General features: G+C 36.4%; 1 protein-coding gene across 11 annotated transcripts in view; it reads right to left on the bottom strand.

Moving 5' to 3' along the window:
* Window positions 1-9,596: 9,596 nt before the first annotated feature.
* Dlg1 (discs large MAGUK scaffold protein 1) overlaps window positions 9,597-18,991 on the bottom strand; it is a 251,443-nt gene continuing 242,048 nt past the window's right edge. For all 11 annotated transcript variants that reach the window (XM_076868823.2, XM_076868826.2, XM_076868827.2 and 8 more), the window contains 2 exons: window positions 16,020-16,111; window positions 9,597-11,446 (listed from right to left, as the gene is read on the bottom strand). In XM_076868823.2, coding sequence (XP_076724938.1) covers window positions 11,340-11,446; window positions 16,020-16,111 — 199 coding nt within the window. In that variant the 3' untranslated portion in view covers window positions 9,597-11,339. The remainder of the gene's footprint in view (window positions 11,447-16,019; window positions 16,112-18,991) is intronic.

Here is an 18,991-nt window from a genome sequence, read left to right as displayed (position 1 = left end):
AAGGAAGAAGAGTTTAGAATCCGGGGAGGCCTCCCTTCAAACACATACTTCCCAAAGGATCTGGGGATATAGAGATGAACCCTGGCAGATATGGTCCTGGCCCTGGAGGGGACTTCACAGTCTGGGCGACTGCCTTTGCTCGGCCTAGAGAGGGGTAGTGACTCACCCAGGGTCACACATTAGTCAGTGGCATAACTGGAACTAGAGCCCAGGTCCCTAGCAAAGCTAGCTCCTTCCCTCGTGATTTGAAAGACGGGAAGAGGATCCAAGAAGAATAGGAGGAGGAAGAAGAAAAGGCCAAAGGAAGAGGAGGAAGAAAGGAAAGAGGGTGAGGGAGGAAAGGGTGGGCTCTTTTGCTAGGCAAGTGGCTCTCATAGCAGATCCCCAGAGCACCAATATTAGGGTCACCTGGGCTCTAGTTACAGCTCTGCCACTGACCAAATGTGTTGGAAACGCAAATTCTCGTGCCCTATCTCTGACCCCTGATCACAGACTCTGGGGCCACCAAGCTGTTTTTTTTTTTGTTGTTGTTGTTCTGGTGCACAGTAAAGTTTGAGAATCACTATTGTTGGCAAACCAGAGCTGAGGTTCTGTTTGATGGGGATGTGGAAAATGGACTGCAGGGATTGTTACCTGCCTCCAACTATGTCCTCACCTTTTATTATTACCTCTCACAAGTGCTCAGAAATGAGACCCTATTTCTTTGCCAAAGGAAGAGGACATGGGTAACATGAACAGTGATGAGTGAGAGGGAAGGGACCCTGGGTCTGGTTTGTCTACCTTGAGACTACTCTGCACCCTGAGGAAGGAAGCTCTCACCCCTCCAACTGGGCCACTAAGCAGCTGCTTTGCCTCACACTAAGATGATGAGTAGAAGGAATATGTGCTGGTCCTCAGTAGACCTGAGCTCTTTTTTATTACTGACTCACCCCTCTTTGGGCTTGTTTCCCCATATGTAAAAGGTAGATGATGATGGCTCTGACACTTTCCTTCCCCTCCTGTCTGCTCTGGAGGCATGAGCTGTGGAAGCTGGATCCACTGGGAGGAGGAAGTGTCTCTTTCTAATTTGCATAAAGGTGCCATATGGATTAGCAGGTAGCCCTGCCACAGGGGCTTCCTAAGAAGACAGATTAAATCTAAGTGACCTTAGCAAGCCTCCTCCTGACGATGAGGATGAAAAGGCTTATTCTGTTATACTCCAGGAGCAACTGGAAGGTCACTGGCAGGATCAGTGTCTTTCTTTTCTTCTTTCTTTCTTTCCTTCTTTCTTTCTTTCATCTCTCTTTCTTTTCTGGTATTGGGGAGTGAACCCATGGCCTTGCACATGTTAGGAGAGTGCTCTACTACTAAACTACACCCCCAGCCCTGATCTGTGTTTATTAAGTTCTTCCTTTGGCAAAACTCCAAGTGACTCACACACACAAAAAAGAACAACCACAACCTAAGAGTTTGGGTGAACTCTTTCATAATGAGGTCTTTCCCTGATCTCAGGTTCAGACCTCAACTGTGATATTCAGTGAACTTGCTCTCTCTGGATTGCAGAGGTTTCTACTTCAGGCCTATTTGACTGGACTTAGCATGGGCAAGGTTTTGTATTGATGTGTGTAACAGGGAACTCTTATCTCAGCTTGAACCCAGAGTCCATTTTTTTTGGGATGCAGATATACCTGGATGGATGTGGAACTAATAAGGCAATAATTTAATCCAGGAAAAGCCTTGTGGAGGAGCAAAAGCTCTGAGGGTGGTTTTGACTGCATTCTGGCCTCTCATTGCAGTTAGGAAGAACAGAAAACATAAAAGAACTGGTTTCACTAACACTTTGGTATGACGTTGATGTTGGAGCCTGAGCAGTTCTGCTTTGGAGCCCCCTGATCCTCCCTTGTGATATGAAATCCAAAGAACTTGTCTTCTTCCCTCTGCCAAAGACACAGCTGCGGTTCATGAAGGATTCAGGGTGTCCACCAGCACGGAGCTTAGTCATCAGGGAATCGAGGAACTGTAGGATACACCATGGGATGGGATAAAGGCAGCCTCCGAGAACTTAGGTTGGCAGGTGGGGACTCATGAGGCAGCAAACGTGATAGAAAAATTCCTTTACCCACAATCTTAGGAATTCTTTTTTTCATTTCAACACATAATTTATATTTTTATACTTCTATGGGCCTCAATGTCTTTGACTAAGACAAGTGATTTTTGTTCTTGAAGGACACTGGGTGGGGTTGGTGTGCTGAGGCAGAACCACCAAGTTTGCAGCAGTGAGGTGGTATCAATGGAGATCCCACTTTCACTCCTGGTGCCATCTGATATGTGTTTGCCAGCTGCTGAGTATGTCTTAATCTGTATGTTGAGAACATAGATAGCCATATTGAGCAAGTTTTGTAGATAAAAGCTCTGGCCTCCTTAAAAGTATTTTTTCTGTGAAGCTTAGAGGACTTAGGGGAAGCCTGTCGGGCTACATGACATTCCCTGTGTTATTGTTTCAAAGGCGGATTCTATGCTTGATCATCTCTGTACTCATTACAGAGCCTGAAACATGGAGGATGACTTCTAAGCATGAAATATTTAAGCTTTTGAATTTTATTAACTATTGCTAATTGTGTCTGATGTTGCCAATGGGGAAAGAATGAAGAATCATAGGATTTAGGGGCTAGGATGTTCCCAAGAGCTCTGGGCAGTTGTGTGGCATGGCAAGGAGGCTGTGCTCTGTGAGAGTAGGTGGTTTATTTTCTACAACCATTCCAGTGGTTATCCACATGGCCAGATAGAGGAGGTGTTCAACACATAATCATGGTACCACTTACTATAAATTAAGGGAAAAGTAGATAGTTATTTCTTTCAAGATACTTGGCTAAGAAAGGAAGAGCAGAGGGGTTGTTTTCAGGGGCTTTAGGGTCATGGGTAAGTTAGGAGACTTTCAAGCATACAGCCAGAACGGAAAGAGCTCATGAAACTGAAGACACGGGAAAGGTGAATAAGTGGAGAAGATGTGAGGGAAGCTCAGCAAGACAGGCAGACGATAATCCTGAAGGATACAGAGACAACTGTAACAGGATGGGGTTAGAGTTTGGATCTGGATCGTTTCCCACAGGCCCATACTATGAAGGCTCGGTCTCTAGCCTGTGGCACGATTGGGACATAGTGGAAACTTTCAGAGGTGGGGCCTGTTGGGAGGTTTTTTTTTGTGCCCTCAAAGGATTGAGGGAATATGATATATCAAGAACTATGTAATGATTTGAACAACCTACAATAAAAATTAATTAAAAAAAAAAAAGGATTGAGGGACCCCTACCTTTCTCTTTTAAGATCCAGCCATGAGGTAAAGGGTTTTGCTGAAATGCACTCCCACCATGAAGTGCTGCCTTTAGAGGCCTAAAAGCAACAGGTCAGCCCAATCATGAATGTATCATATGAGCCAATATAGTCATTTTCTCTTTATAAGGTATTTATCATAGGTATTTTTTATAGTTGCAGAAAGTGGATTAATTCTGATGTGAAAAGTTCTAATTGGGTCAAGCCTTTAATCAAGTGTAAGTCCCTCAATCTTCAGCTCAGTTTATTCTTTTAATTATCAAATTATAAAAGTTTTATTTTCCTGAAAATTTTACTTGCGGGCCAGAGTTTAAAATGTAGAGGAGGATTATAAAGGCTCAAAGATGGGAATTCTGGAGATAAAGATTTAAAGTCATTAATACATTTCCATCAATTTAATTGAAAATAATTTTAACCTGAGCAAAAACCAGTATAAAAGGAGGTAAAGGGTAAAGAGTAAAATCAAGAACATTGTATTTGGCTCTGTCACTAAGATTTTCAGTGAAATTATTTATACCCCAGCTACTTCCAAGGAGGGTTTCAGCTGACTCATAATGAGAACATATGTACACAAGGAAGATAAAATTGATACAAAAAGAGAAAAAACCCACAAAGCATGTCTAGGAAGGGAGATTATACCAGAAACCAGAAAGGAAATGAGTATAATTAAAAAAAATTAATGCTGGGTGTGGAGGCAGATGTCTGTAATCCCAGCAACTCAGAAAACTGAGGCAAAAGGATCCCAAATTCAAGGTCAGCCTCAGCAACTCAGCAAGATCCTGAAAAAAATAAAAAAATAAATAAAAAGGGCTAGGGATGTACTAGATTCAATCTGCAAATACAATTTTTTTTTTGGTTGATTTAGATTTATGGTCAAATCTTTTTACCCACTCTCATCTCCACCTATCTGCAAATGAAGCCATTGTCAACTCTCCAGCAAGGCTGTTTTCAGCCTGTTAGAAAGCCACAGCAGTGGAGACCTTTTGACTGGAGGTGGGAGGTTCTGGAAAAGGGCTGTGCCCTTTGATCCCTACCCCAGGGGGGTACTTATCTGGGGCAGATGAAAATACTGCTTAATCTGAGACACCCAATGAGGCCAAAGCAGCTCAGTAACTACATGCTCAGTAGTGCCTGGATGTCCAGTGGGCACCATAGAAATTCAGACCAGAGGCTATTAACTAGGAAGCCTCCTCCAAAAGAGGGGAGTTTGGAGTGGGCTGTGAAGGAAATTAGGGCTTTGATAAGGGTGTCTGAGTGGGGAGGACATAGCTGTTGGGAGGTGGATGTGGGTTAAGGACCTGGATTACAGTTCGGACACTGGAAATGATAGCAAGAAAAATATGTCTGGGGAGAATTAATAGTATTTGGTGAATAAGTGAGTTTAGGAAAGAGAAATGTCAAAAGCACTAAGGTTAAAGCTCATGTGACCTTGAGAGGACATTCTATTATGTACAACCACTATTAGCGATAGGTAGAAAAGTTACAAAGTAAAGCTTTTTCTTAGTAAGGGTATGTCAGATAAACTAGATCTGAAGCAAACACTGATCTTTGAGAAAGGGATCGCTCTTCAAAAAATTTATTTGCTAGTCTTACATACCACTAGGGAAGTAGATATTTTTGATTAAATAACTCTCACAAGATTTAGAAAATCTTTATTTGTAGAGATTCAGGATGGAACATATGGGACTTTCATACACTTCCTCGTCTTCAGCTATTCCATCTGTGAGGTAAATGAACCTAATTTTAGACATCCTAAAGGAAAAAGATTACATCGCTCCCAATCTTTTCTTCCATCTTTGTTCAATATATCATTGACATTAGGAAGTTTCACAGCTAATTTTCTTGGGTACTGACTTCCATACAATTAAAAAAAATTCTACTATAGTAAAAACTGTCCAAATGAAAAACAAAAAGTCCAAATGAAATTGGTCATTAACAACTGATTGGCATGAACTGGAAAATGCTCAATATTCCTACTTTGGATAAACACCAGTAGTCCCTAAGGTTGCTAAAGCCAATTTAAAGAAATGATTAAAAAAAACATCACACACACACTTGGAAATCATACTGTGAGAATAGAAAAGGCTGTCAAGGTCCTGTGGAATATCTGCTGCAGAAAAGGTCAAGTGGTATGCCAACCAATCACTGGAGCTAGCTCTCATCAAAAGTTCCTTCAAATACAAGGCACCTGAATTAGACATCTGTAATAACGTAAGAAATATTAAAATGCACAGAGGTTACCATACAAAGAAAATAGACAATATGTTTGAAAAACAAACCACTATTCTTTGGAGTTTAAAAAAACCCAGATTTTCCAAGATCATTGCTTTGTCTCCAGGGACTGTTACCTAAGTTAAACGGCTATTTTCAGTTTGTTGCTCAAACTACCACCATCTTTTGGCATCTACGTGGGACTGGTTCTAGGACCTCTAGTAGATACCAAAATCTGAGGATAACAATAATCTGAGGATGCTCGAGCATTTACTTTGAGCTACATACTAGAAGTAATCTAGAGATGACTTTAAGCATCTGAAAGGATGTGCATGGGTTGCATGAAAATCCTACACCATTTTATACAATGGACTTGAAGACCCACAGATTTTGGTACCTATGGAGGATGTCTTAGACCCCCCACCCCCCATGGACACTGAGGAACAACTGTATATGAATAGACAAAAGAGAGTAACTGATCATTACCGCTGGGTGTTAAGATGATTTCATTTTATGCCAATATTTTACATAGTGATGTTTTTAAAGAGGTGTATATTTAACTGGCATTATTTAAACCTTCCACTATTTTCTAATTTCTACTCTGGTTTCCTTAGTAAACATTTATTTCCCTTAGGAACCAGTAATAAGAATCTGGCACACCCAGCTACTGGATGTTCTCAATGTTATTTCTGAGGGTTTGAAATTCTAAAGTGCTGTTTCTTGCAGACTCCTTTTTGGGCACGATCCCTTCTATGAATGGCTCATGGGATCTATTATTCCTATAAAGTTTGTTTTGGGATAATAGGCCCCTGTGCAAGTACCAGAACATGTGGATGCTCACAGTATCGACAGAGTTGGGATGGGGAGTCTTTCAGCCTCAAAAACTCATTTCTCCTTGCTGTTTCTTGTCCCTGTGGATATAAGCATAACACAGAAATACAAAACTATAGCAGGAAAAACTGGGAACAATCCAAAGGTCCTTCATCCAGTGAAAGGGACAAACTTATTGTATATTCCAAGAAAGAGAGTATCAGCAGTAAAAACTAATGAACTATTGATATGCACAGCGATATGAATCTCTGAAATCTCTTGCCAAATGAAAGAAGCCACACCTAAAATGCTCTGTATGATTTGATTCCATTTATATGATATTCTGGGAAAGGCAAACAAAAACTATAGGCTTGAGGATAGGAGGGAGGTATTGACTATACAGGTGCAAACATGAGAGAAAATTTTGGAAAATGGACTGTCTGAATGAAGCTTAAAAAGATAAGAAGGGATAGGGGTTTTCTTTAGGATAGTAGCAGTAACTAGGTGGGAGCTGAGAAAAGGACCTGGGGTGCTGGTTATATAAGGTAATGGTGGTTTGTAAAAAATCATTGAGGCACACCATACTCAGGTATATTTACCCATTATATGTATGTGTCATGCTTCAATAAAAAGTAGAAAACCAAAAACATACAAACAAAGCCAGGAGAGAATTCTAGACTTCACCCTTTTCTGGTACCCTTCCCCTAATTTTTTCCATCTGCTTATCATTAATAGAGATGCTAGGCAAATCATAGTGTGAAACTTCCCCCTGGTCAGGTCTGGTAATGGCTCCTCGAAGTCTCAAACAATAGCAAATTACTTGACCACCAGTTCTGTTTATAGGGCTGATCAGCAGACAAGGCTTTGTTTTATCAGCTTAGGTAAGTGTATTTAAAGGTGGCATGGAGGAAGAGCTGGGCTAGATAGAAAGTTAGTCAATGAGTAACAGCTATGATCATTCTATTTTTAATCAAATTGAATGAAATTATTTTATTGCAATGATTAAGTACTATTTCACTCTATCTTAGGTCTGTTTCTAAACTATCAACAATTAATATTATGGAGAATTGCCACTTCAACTGTGGAGATGAGGATGGCTTAAGAAACCCAGATGTCTTCCATATTTGAAGTTGAGTTAGGATGAGGCACAACTCACAGCATCTCGACAAAAAACTAAGTGATCCTTAGAGGAGATGAGCACATCTGATTACAGGGATTCTGAAGTCTAAATAATTTCTTAAAGTCTGTCAAAGAAAATTTCTCTACAGGTGATGAAGAATGGTGGACTATATTCTCAGTCTTTCACTACCATCCACGAACACTCCAGAGAAAGGGGGAAGAACAGGGATTGAATGTTGAGTATCAGATGATATGATTAGTGTTTTGTATACACTATTCAACACTTGGAACAATCCTTTAAGGTGTTCAAATCCCACTGCAACTATGGTAAAACTAAGGATCAGGTTAATCTGCACAAAGGGAATTAGACTCCAGGTTTCTGAATCCAAAGGAAAAGGGAATTAACTTTAGGGTGTACTATGTGCTAGCCACCATTATTTATAATCTTATTGATTTCAAAGTATCTCCAGTTCAGGTAAGTACTCAGTTAAGAGGGACAGCGACTTGCTCAAGGTTAGGTATATAACTCTTAAGTGGCAGAGTAGACATTCAGACTCAGCTAGGATTCCAAAACCCATGTTCTTTACATTACAGTGTACCACTGCCAAACTCAGTGAGAGGTGTATGTACTGTGAAGAAAAGGAAGGAAGAAAACAGAGTTTTCTAACACTGCTGAAATAAATGGTCTAAATGTTGGCCAGAAAACGAACACCTATCTTTTCTCTACCTTTCAAATTGCAAATTCCTCAATAGAAAAATCTGATATTTTCTTCAGTAACCCAAATTCCTGGGAATTGAACAACCCATTCAGCTTAGCTTGCAGCACGGGAGGAAAAAAACTGGTATGGTAGAAAAACCACATTTTAGGAATCAGGTGTTAAAGATTCTAATCCTGACTGTGTTCTGGATTTGTAGTGGGACTTTTGTTAAGAAATTGGGTTTGTTAGGCTTCTGTTTTACCACATGAAATTAAGAGTATTAAAGGCAGAGAATACTCTTGGAAGATAAATGTTTAATACTTTAGAAAACAAATTATGCTCAGTATTAAAGTGCCCAAATTGCCATGTTTGGAGTTTAAATGCTAAGCAGTGTTTAGCAGGCATTTGTTAACCAGAGTGTATTTTGGTGGAATGAGTTCCACAAACTTGTTTCTGTCATTTATTAAGGATCCCTATAAAATTATAGAACAGGAAAGCAACCAGAAATGTGTCAACACATTTTAAGAGGCATTTTTCTTTTTGCCAACTTAAGGACATTAGGCAGCATATACAAACATGAAATATTTTATAAGCATATAAAACTATATATCATTCCCTGTTCATTAGATTAGTGGAAATTTTCTTTTGAATGCAGCTCTACTTTTGGTTCCAAAGAGGTTCCTTCTTTGTATATCATTGTGATAGTGCTAGTGTGACTTGTTTCTCTGTAAGTAAAGTCTTTTCAGTTGTGATGGAAGTGACTTACTCCATCTGTCCCCATTTGACTTGGAGCAAGGATCTTCAACTCAATCTCTTTCCTTATTTTTGAAGGAGTACAAAAATAACAGTTTACAGTGCCTTACACAGTAAGGGCTAAAAGCTGAGGCAACATAGTACAGGAAAAAACAGACTTGGGGCAGAGAGACTTGGATCTGAACACCAAGACTGTCACTTTCTAGTTAACTCATGTTGGGCCTTATAATAGGGCTACTAACACCTTCTTTTAAAAATTTACCTAAAACATACTAAAGTGGCTAATGCATAGTATTGGGCAGTTAGTAATTTCATTAATAATCCTATATAATCTAGAAAGTTGCATACTACAAAAATCATTTAATGAAGATATCCAGAAAGCAATGTGATACAGATTTTAACATGTTTCATCATTTTCTATTTCTTCTTGGTTTATAATGTGATTATTTAGTGAATACTTTAAAATAGCTTATGCTGGGATCTTGATGTGACTTTTGAAGCTTTGAGATTTTATAATTCTCTTCTAAAATGTTTATATTTGCTAACAATCTACTACATTTAGTGTTGATAGCTATAATTTATTATATAATGGCTCTTGAATTCAGGATGTAAATGATGAAATGACCCAAATTGTTCCAGAAAAATGTTGGCCTATAAATTTTTTTCTTTCAAAATTCAAGACACATTTAGCATGCAGATTTTACAATAAAGTTTATTAGCTGTTCTCCTCTTTCTCATAAATGGAATGGATAATGTTGCTAATTCTTTACAAACCAGTACTCATTTAAGAAATTTTAATGAGGAGGTTGTCAAAAACCACATATTTTAATAAACAACTCCAAAGAGCAATGGGAAGCCAAATGATATTATTAATAAAAAGGACCAGAGAAACTGATTTCTGAAGTAATTTCTACCTTTCACTAAAATATCTTTAAAATTGCTCACCATGATGATCTGGGCAACTCTAGTACAGAGCAGCTACATAGGATGAAAGGTGTCTGAGGGGAAAACTCACACATAAATAGGGTTTTTGCCTGTTTTCTTATCATAAAAGGAGGAGAACTTGGAGGAAAGGCAGAGGACCAAAATCAAACCCAATGACAAGAAAAATGACAAAACAAAAACAAAAACAAACACCCCCCTTTCCCCTGGGAACCTTTTGAAAAGTTCTATAGAAGAGGAGAACATGCTCATACTTTTACTTGCAATCTAATTTCCCTAGAGGCTTCTCCTCACAACCACTATACTCCTGTTTTCAGTTCACATGATTAAGAAAGATAAGTTTGATCAATTTATATTTAATTTAAAAACCAAACAAAAGTTAGGAGTAGATGGCAAAAGAAAAATATATTTTAAATATATATATATATATATGTTTGTGTGTGTGCAACTATGTAAAGAAAATAATTCCCATAGTTACAGTTTAGTTAAAGAAAGTTTTATATATATTTATATATATACTTTATTATAACAAAATAGGCAGTTATTGTGGGTAAAATATTCATTAAAATCTGACCCCTAAGAATACATTTAAAGTTTTTAGACTACGAATTGGACTCCTTTTTCATTGCCCATAATAATTACTACATCTCCACTGTAATGTTTTGTCTGCATTTACATCTATGACATTTTCTCAACCTTCTGTACTGTAAAAGGTGAGCTCCCCTAGCACCTAAACATGGCCTTATTTCAGAAAATGTGATGATCATTATGTATGAACAATTTTTGTAAGAAACTAAACAGTGTTTGCACAAGTAGATTAAAAACATTTGAACATTGTTATTCCTAGCAAAGGTACTGGGGAAAAAAGAAAACCTCAAACAATAAAAGACTTAAAAGACTCTTATGTAAAATGAATATCCCTTGTGAAATTATGAAAGTCAATTCGGACATTAATTTTAAAATAAAAAAACCATTTTTCTTGTTTATCTATAATGAAGTAATTACTTTGATAACAGAAGTCAATTGAGAAAAGGACTTGAGAGGTAATAACATTGGCCAAACCATGCTACTAAAGTTAAGCGTGCACAGTTGCTCAAAGACTACTAAATCATTGATTAAAACCACTTTTCTTTCATTTGTATTGAAATTTGAAAAGAATGTATATAAAGCTTTTCTGCAAATGTCTTAAAGTTTCTTTCCCTTAAACATTAAGGAATTTTACCACACTTTCTGCGTCTCCCCAAACCCTTAATAGCTGGTCAGCCATCCATTTTTAATTTGGAAAAATGGCTACAAACCGATAGTGACATGGAATAATACAGATGTTGCAATGTGAAGGAGACATCAGATGTCAAAAATAAGCATGACTGCAGACCATGATGAGTGGGATATGATTAAACATGAAAGGAGAACTGAAGACAGACTCCAGAAGGAAAGGGCTAAGAAATGTCAAAGAATATGAGATTGTGGAAAAGAGAAATAGGGAAACATGAATCTTCATAATTTTTCTTTTGCTGGAACCCAGATGTAAGGACCAGACTGTTCTTCTATGATCTGTTTCACTTGGTTGTAAATGTCTTCCAGAGTATCTCCCTGTACAATAGCTGTAATAATAGAAAGAAAATTAGAAATCATTAATTGTCTATCTTTGCCATTACAATTATTGGTCAAACAGTATAATCTTAGAAGTAGTTAATCATCTGGGAAGTCACCATTTATGTGTTGTTTGCTTAGTAACAACTACTCATTTGTTTAATTTTACTCCCTCCTCATTCAGTGTTGCTGAACTGAACCAACCCAGGGTCTTGCACATGTTAGACTGGTCCTCTACCACTGAACTTTGTACCCAGCCCTTAGCTTTATTCTTTTAAAATAAGTTATATATTTCCTTAACTTTTCTGATTTCTTCATAAATTTACACAGAAAAAAGGAGAATGGATACAGTACCATAGAGAGCAAGCATGGCCACTTTTTAATTTTTTGCTATTTTGGGGGAGGGGCCATTAGGAAAAAAGAGATGATTATAGATTGATATTTCTTCCTCTAGAATGCTAGTATGTCAGGCATTAGACTGGGTGTTAGTGGTTAGAGACTAAAGAAGAATTCAAAATCATAAGTCAAATAAGTCATTTATTATACTATGAAAATATGCTCAGTGATTTTGTAAGATCATCATAGGTGTAGATTCCCACAGACTCAAAAACCTAGAATAAAATACAAAATGGAGATTTTAAGTAAAATTTTCTATTTGGTGACAGATTATATACATTATGAGAAGGTGTGGTGTGTAGGGAGGACTTATGTACTTAACAATGCTTGAGTAATCAAAAATTTTCATAGTATCAGTTTTACAACAATTCATATTTGCGCTAAAAATAGACATTCCTTTATTTTATTATTTTTTTTGCAGTGGTGGGGATTAAACCCAGGGCTTCCTTGCACATTCTAGTCAAGCACTATGCCCCTGAGCTATTTATTTCCCCAGACCCCTAAAGACAGACATTCCTTAACATCCCTGGAAATAGTTTATTTGGCAAAACAGTTGGTTCACTAGTTTGACATCTGTTTTATTCCAATAGCACAGGACAGAATCTCACAGTATAGGTTGACAACAGCATACAATGACTTATTTTAGAGAACTAGCTTGGGAAAAAAAGGAATTGCTTACTTTTTAAAATCCATTAATGAAATGGTTATAAATTAGGATTCTCCTTGAAAAGAAACTGGGAAAGCATAAGGCTACAGAACCTTAACTATGTGATTAAAAATAACATCACCAGTAATGGTACAAACTGACATCATAAACCTTATATGATGCACATAGGGTACTTCTCTGCACTTCTTTGATATTCCTGCTCCCAATACATAACCTAGATCTAAAATGAGATTTGACAAAAGATCTGACCTTTACTCTTTAAAAATGTCATATGAATAAAAGTAAAGATTGAGGAACCATTCCAGATTAAAATAGATTATAGATGTAACTTAATGCAACAAGTAGTCCTAGATTGGATTCAGTAAGAGAAAAAACATTTTCCCCCCATTATGCTCTACAGACATCAGTAGAATAATTCACAATATAAAAATGGAATCTGTAATTAGAGAAGACACATCAATGTTAAATTTCCTGATTTTGATTACTAGTACTATTATTACATAAGAAAATGTCCTTGGTTTTTAGGAAATTCACAAAATAGTTATCATTTATTTATTAAGAAATAAAGGATATCTATTTGTAACTTATTCTCAAATGTTTTAGAGAAAGTTATAAATGAGGTATAAGTTAGCATTCAAAAAATGTAGATGAAGGGCATATGAAACTTTCTTGTGCAATTCTTGTGAATTCTCTTCTAAAATTATTTAAAAAAAAAAAAGAAAAAAAGAGTACAGGGCTTTTAATACCATAATGCTTAATGGTGCTTTTATAAACACTAAATATAGGCTGATCATTATTTCAAATAAACAAACAACAACAAAATCCAGGAACTGTGGTATGAGCCTGTAGTCCCAGCTACTCAGGAGGCTAATGAAAAAGAATCACTTGAACATAGGAGTTGAGGGCCAGCCTGGGCAACATATGTAGCTTGTCTCTCTCTCTCTTTTAATATTTATTTTTTAGTTTTAGGTGGTTTTTTACATTTATGTGGTGCTGAGGATCGAATCCAGTACCTCATGCATGCTAGGCGAGCACTCTACTACTGAGCTATAACCCCAGCCCTAGTTGTCTCTTAAAACAAAACAGAACAAACAACAAAAAACTGTCCAAAGATAGTAAGGAATAATTTAAAGGACTAACTGGAGAGATAAGATTAGTATTGAAGTGTATCCACTATTTTCTTTTAAAATAGATATATTTTAAAACGGATCAAAGGCCACTAATCTTTGAGAAGGTACCAGGAATACACAACAGGGAAAGGCTATTGTCTCAATAAGTGATGCTGAAAAACTTGATGATTTTTTTTTTTGAGAGAGAGAGAGAGAGAATTTTTTAAAAATTTATTTTTTAATTTTCAGCGGACATAACATCTTTGTTTGTATGTGGTGCTGAGGATCGAACCCGGGCCGCGCGCATGCCAGGCGAGCGTGCTACCGCTTGAGCCACATCCCCAGCCCCAAACTTGATGATTTTATTCAAAAGAATGAAACTGGATCCTATTTTATATCATTTCCAAAAATTAACATAACATAGGATTAAAGATTTAGATGTAAGATCTAAAACCATACAACTTCTATAAGAAAGAAGGGAAAAACTCTTTGACACTGGTCTTGGCAATAATTTTTTGAATATGACATCAAAAACATAGGCCACAAAATAAAAAATAACCAAGTGGTACTATATCAACCAAAAAAGTTTTTGTATAGTAAAGGAAACAATCAACAAAATGAAAAGGCAACCTAAGGACGGGGAGAATGTTTGCAACAAATTATCTGATAAGGATGTAAGAAACTCAAATAGTTCAACAAAAAAACCCAAAGAATCCATTTAAGAAGTGAACAAAGATCTGAGTAAACATTTTTCAAAAGGAGACATAGATACCAATGGCCAATAGGCATATGAAAAGGTGCTCAACATCACTAATCATCAGGGAAATGCAAATTAAAGCCATAAAGAGATATCACCACATGCCTTAAGATGGCCATTATCAAAAAATAAGAGAGCCAGGTGTGGTGGCTGGCACATGCCTATAATCCCAGCGACTCAGGAGGCTGAGGCAGGAGGATCACAAGTTCAAAACTAGGCCTAGCAACTTAGCAAGGCCCTAAGTAACTTAGCAGAACCCTGTCTCAAAACAAAAAATAAAAAGGGCTGAGAATGTGGCTCAGTGGTTAAGTGCCCCTGGGCTTAATCCTTAGAATAACAACAACAACAAAAAAGATAAGAAAAGAGTGTGGGGAAGATGCTGTTGGTGGAAGTGTAGGTTAGTACAGCCATTATGGAAAACAATATAAAGGTTACTTAAAAAGTAAAAAAATAAAAATACCATAGTGTTATGGTTTGAATGTCCTTTCAAAAATTCATATTGAAATTTAGTTGCCAATTTAACAGTATTAAGAGAAGGGCCCTTTAGAAGTGATTAGGTTATGAGAGCTCTTCCTTTAAGGAAGGATTAAAACTGTTACTGTGGGAGTGGATTAGTTATCATGAGTGGGTTTAAGTTCAGCCCCATTCTCCATAGTCGAATGTATGCTTATTTGCCCTTCTGCCATGTTATGGCACAAGAAGAAGGCCCTCATCAGTTGTAACTCCTTGATTCTGGAATTTACAGAATAGAAAAACTGTAAGCCAAATAAACTTCTATTTTTTATAATTTACCCAGCCTGTGGTATCCTGTTACAGCAGCAGAAAACAGACACACATGATCTTGCAATATCATTTCTGGGTAGACATCCAGAGGAAATGCAATCAGTATGTTTAAGAGACACCTGCACTTCTATGTTCACTGCAGCATTATTCACAATAGCTAAGATTTGGAAATAGCCTAAGTGTGTGTCAATGAATGAATGGATAAAGAAAATACAGCACATATACCCAATGGAATATTATTCAGCAAACAAAAAGGAGATCCTATCATTTGCAACATGAGTCAATCTGGAGGACATTAAGCTAAATGGAACAAGTCAGTCACTTATATATGGAATCTAAAAAAGTTGAACTCACAGAGGCAGAGAGTAGCATGATAGCTGCCAGAGACTAATGTGTAGGGGAAATGGGGAGATATGGGTTAAAGGATATATGCCTTTGTTCTAAGAATAAGAAGTTCTGGGGATCTAACATATAGCAAAGTGATTACAATTTAACGGAGTGATTTTAAGTGACCTTACCACACACAACGTGTGGTGACAGATGTGTTTTCCTCTGATAAAGTATGAATGATTTCTGTATATGCTGTCCTTATCAACAACCAAAGAAATATAAAATTGCAGGAGTCCCCGTTCTACTGCCTAATCTAGATGAATTTTCCACAAGACAAAACCAGAGACCTTAAGGGTCTATTCTGAAAATGATAGTACTACTTATTACTGATAGATATTTGTAGTTCAATATTCATTTGAATGGGTTACTTCATATGGATTCAAAGCAAAATATATTAAATAAACAAATCTTATGAAATAATCTGCAAAATTTGATTATTTGATGGTATCAATATAAAGGTCACTGTCACACATGGCTCCAACCTGTGAAATGTTCAGTAAATTCCTGCTCCAGTTTCATGGCTCTCTCAAATGTTTTTCTGGCTTGTTCTTCTGTTAGACGCTTATTCATTTCCCTATGCAAATAAAATTTGAAGTTGGTAATTATTACATTATAATGCCTTTTGAAAAAAGAAGACACAAATTAAAAAAATCATGTAAAGTTCAGCTCTGTTGAAAATACATATGTCAGATTATACTGTTTTATACTTAGAATGCCAAAATGGTTTCAATACATTCTGCATTGGCTCAAAGAAGCCAAAAAAACAAAAACAAAAACAAAAACAAAAACAAAAAACAAACAAACAAAAAACCCAAGCATTAATCTATGACAGTTTTGATTATGATAAAAAGTTTATATTAAAATGTGATTTACAGATCTATCTGCAAATTTAAAGGGGGTATACGAACACACTAGACACCATTATGATGGCAATCAGAAAACACAATAAAAAAATCAGAAGGCAATCAGAAAATACAGTCTGAGGGAAAACTGCAGAAGAAATGATCTGGTTCCTCTCCCAATTAATTACAGTGGTGAGGGATAGGGAGAAAGAGGAGGGATAATCTATAGACGAAAAAATTAATTGTCACAAAAACAATTTATTTGGGACTTGGTTAAATAAACAAATTGAAAAAATAAAATGTATGAAATAATTAGAAAAATCTGATGATATAAAATAAGCAATTATCTTCTGGGTATATACTAAAATATATGGATAAAATGATATAATGTCTGGTATTTGTTTCAAAACAATCTGGAGTGGAGGGGCAAGAAGATGGGGGACAGATAAAACAAGACTGATTATAAACTGATAAATTATGTTGCAGCTGGATGACGGGTATACAGGAATTTTCTCTTGTGAGGGAAAGCTTTCACTTTTTCACCATTAACTATGATGTTTTCATTGGTATCTTCTATAATTACTGTCTAGTGCCCTTTCACCCTACAGTATTCCCTTGAACATTTCTTGTAGATAGGTCTAGCTATTGATGTCTTCAGCTTTTGTTTATTTGCGAAATGTCTTAATTTCTCCCTCATTTTGAATGACAGATTTGCCAGTTATAGGATTCTTACTTGACAGTTTTTTTCCTTCAGTGCTTTTAACATATCAATCCATTATATTTTGACTGCCAAAGTTTTGGAAGAGAATTCTGCTGATAATATTACTGGGAATCCCTTGTGATGAACTACTTCTCTCTCGTCACTTTTAAGAAATTTTGTCTTTCAACAGATTGATTACAATGTGCCTTAGGGAAGGTCTCTGAGATTATAAAGCTTAGAGTTTATTGAATTTCTTTGGTATTTTTATTCATGTCTTGCATACAAGACATGAATAAAAATACCAAAGAAATTCAATAAATTTTGAGAAGGTTCTGGCTATTATTTCTTCAAATAATCATTCTGTTCCTTTCTCTCTTCTCCTTTTGGGTCCACATGATGGTGACCTACAGTCCCCTTAGGCTCTGTTCACTTTTCTTCAATGTTTTTTCTTTCTATTCCTGAGACCGATAATTTCTATTGTCCTATCTTTAAGTTTTGAATTTTTCTTCTGAATGCTCAATGTTCCTTTGAATCTTTCTAGTGAATTTTTTATTTCAGTTATTGTTATCTTTAGCTCCAGAATTGTTTTTTGCTATTTTTTTTTTAGGTTTGCTCTCTACTGATATTTCCATTTTGCTCATATAGTGTTTTTTTTTTTTGAACAAGCCATACTGTCTGGTTTCTTATTTATTTATTTTTGGGTACTGTGGATTTAACCCAGAAGCACTTTATCACTGAGCTACATCCTCAGACCTTTTTATTTTGAGACAAGGTCTTGCTAAGTTGCTGAGGCTGGCTTTGAAATTACGATCCTCTTATCTCAGGTACCCAAATCGCAGGGATTATGGGGATTCCACCATGTCCAGCACCCCTGATTAATTTTTAAATGTTAAACCAGCCCTGCATTCCAGGAATAGACCCTACTTGTTACATTTTCCTTACTTGAAAAAATTGCTGGATTCAATTTGCTTGTATCTTTTTTTATATTTATTTTTCAGTTTTCTGGGGACACAACATCTTTATTTTATTTTATGTGGTGCTGAGGATCGAGCCCAGTGCCCCACGCACGCCAGAGGAGCACGTTATCGCTTGAGCCACATCCCCAGTCCAATTTGCTTGTATCTTGATAAGAAATTTTGCGTCTATATTTATCATTATGACTAGCTCATCATCTTCCTTTCCTTTAAAGTTCCTATCAGGTATCAAGTTAACGGCAATAAGTTAGTTGAAAAATTTGTGTGAGATCAGAATTTCTTCTTGGCTTTTGGAAAAATTCATCATGTCCTCTTGGCCTGGCATTTTATTTGCGGAAGCATTTTTTTGGTCACAAATTCAAATTCTTTTTATTGAGACTATTCAGAATTTCTTAACATTTTTTTGAAACATAAATTTCAAACATGGAAGAGCAATATAATAGATATATGGCATGATGAATTTTCACAAACCTACATATACCCGTGTGCTTAATTCTTAAATCAAAATACAGAACATTCCCAGTATCCCAGAATAAAGTGTGCTCACTCCAGCATCCATACTACCCTTAAAGGGCAACTTTCATAGTCAACACTTAAACTTGGAGTAATAGATTATATGTACTTTTAGGTCTGGGATTTTTAAAAAATTCATATTGTTTATGAGCCTCTTCCATACTTTTGTGTGTAGGTAAAGACTGTTCATTTTCATTACTGTATGATGTAATTCTCTCAACAATCAAATACATATCTTTGGTTAACACATGGAGATTTCTGTTGAGTATATATCTGGGAATGAGACAGACATAAGTTAAGCTTATGTTCAAACTTATAAAACACTCACCATTGTAAATGTACTCCTTACACATGTAACATTGTTACGAATGCCAGCTGTCTTTTTCATTTTAGATATTAGGGTATGTAGGTAGTATTATATAACA

Source organism: Callospermophilus lateralis, chromosome 10 (assembly GCF_048772815.1).
Source record: "Callospermophilus lateralis isolate mCalLat2 chromosome 10, mCalLat2.hap1, whole genome shotgun sequence".
Taxonomy (NCBI): Eukaryota; Metazoa; Chordata; class Mammalia; order Rodentia; family Sciuridae; genus Callospermophilus; species Callospermophilus lateralis.
Note: the sequence above shows the minus strand (reverse complement) of the source record. Positions and strands in the feature narration are given on the sequence as shown.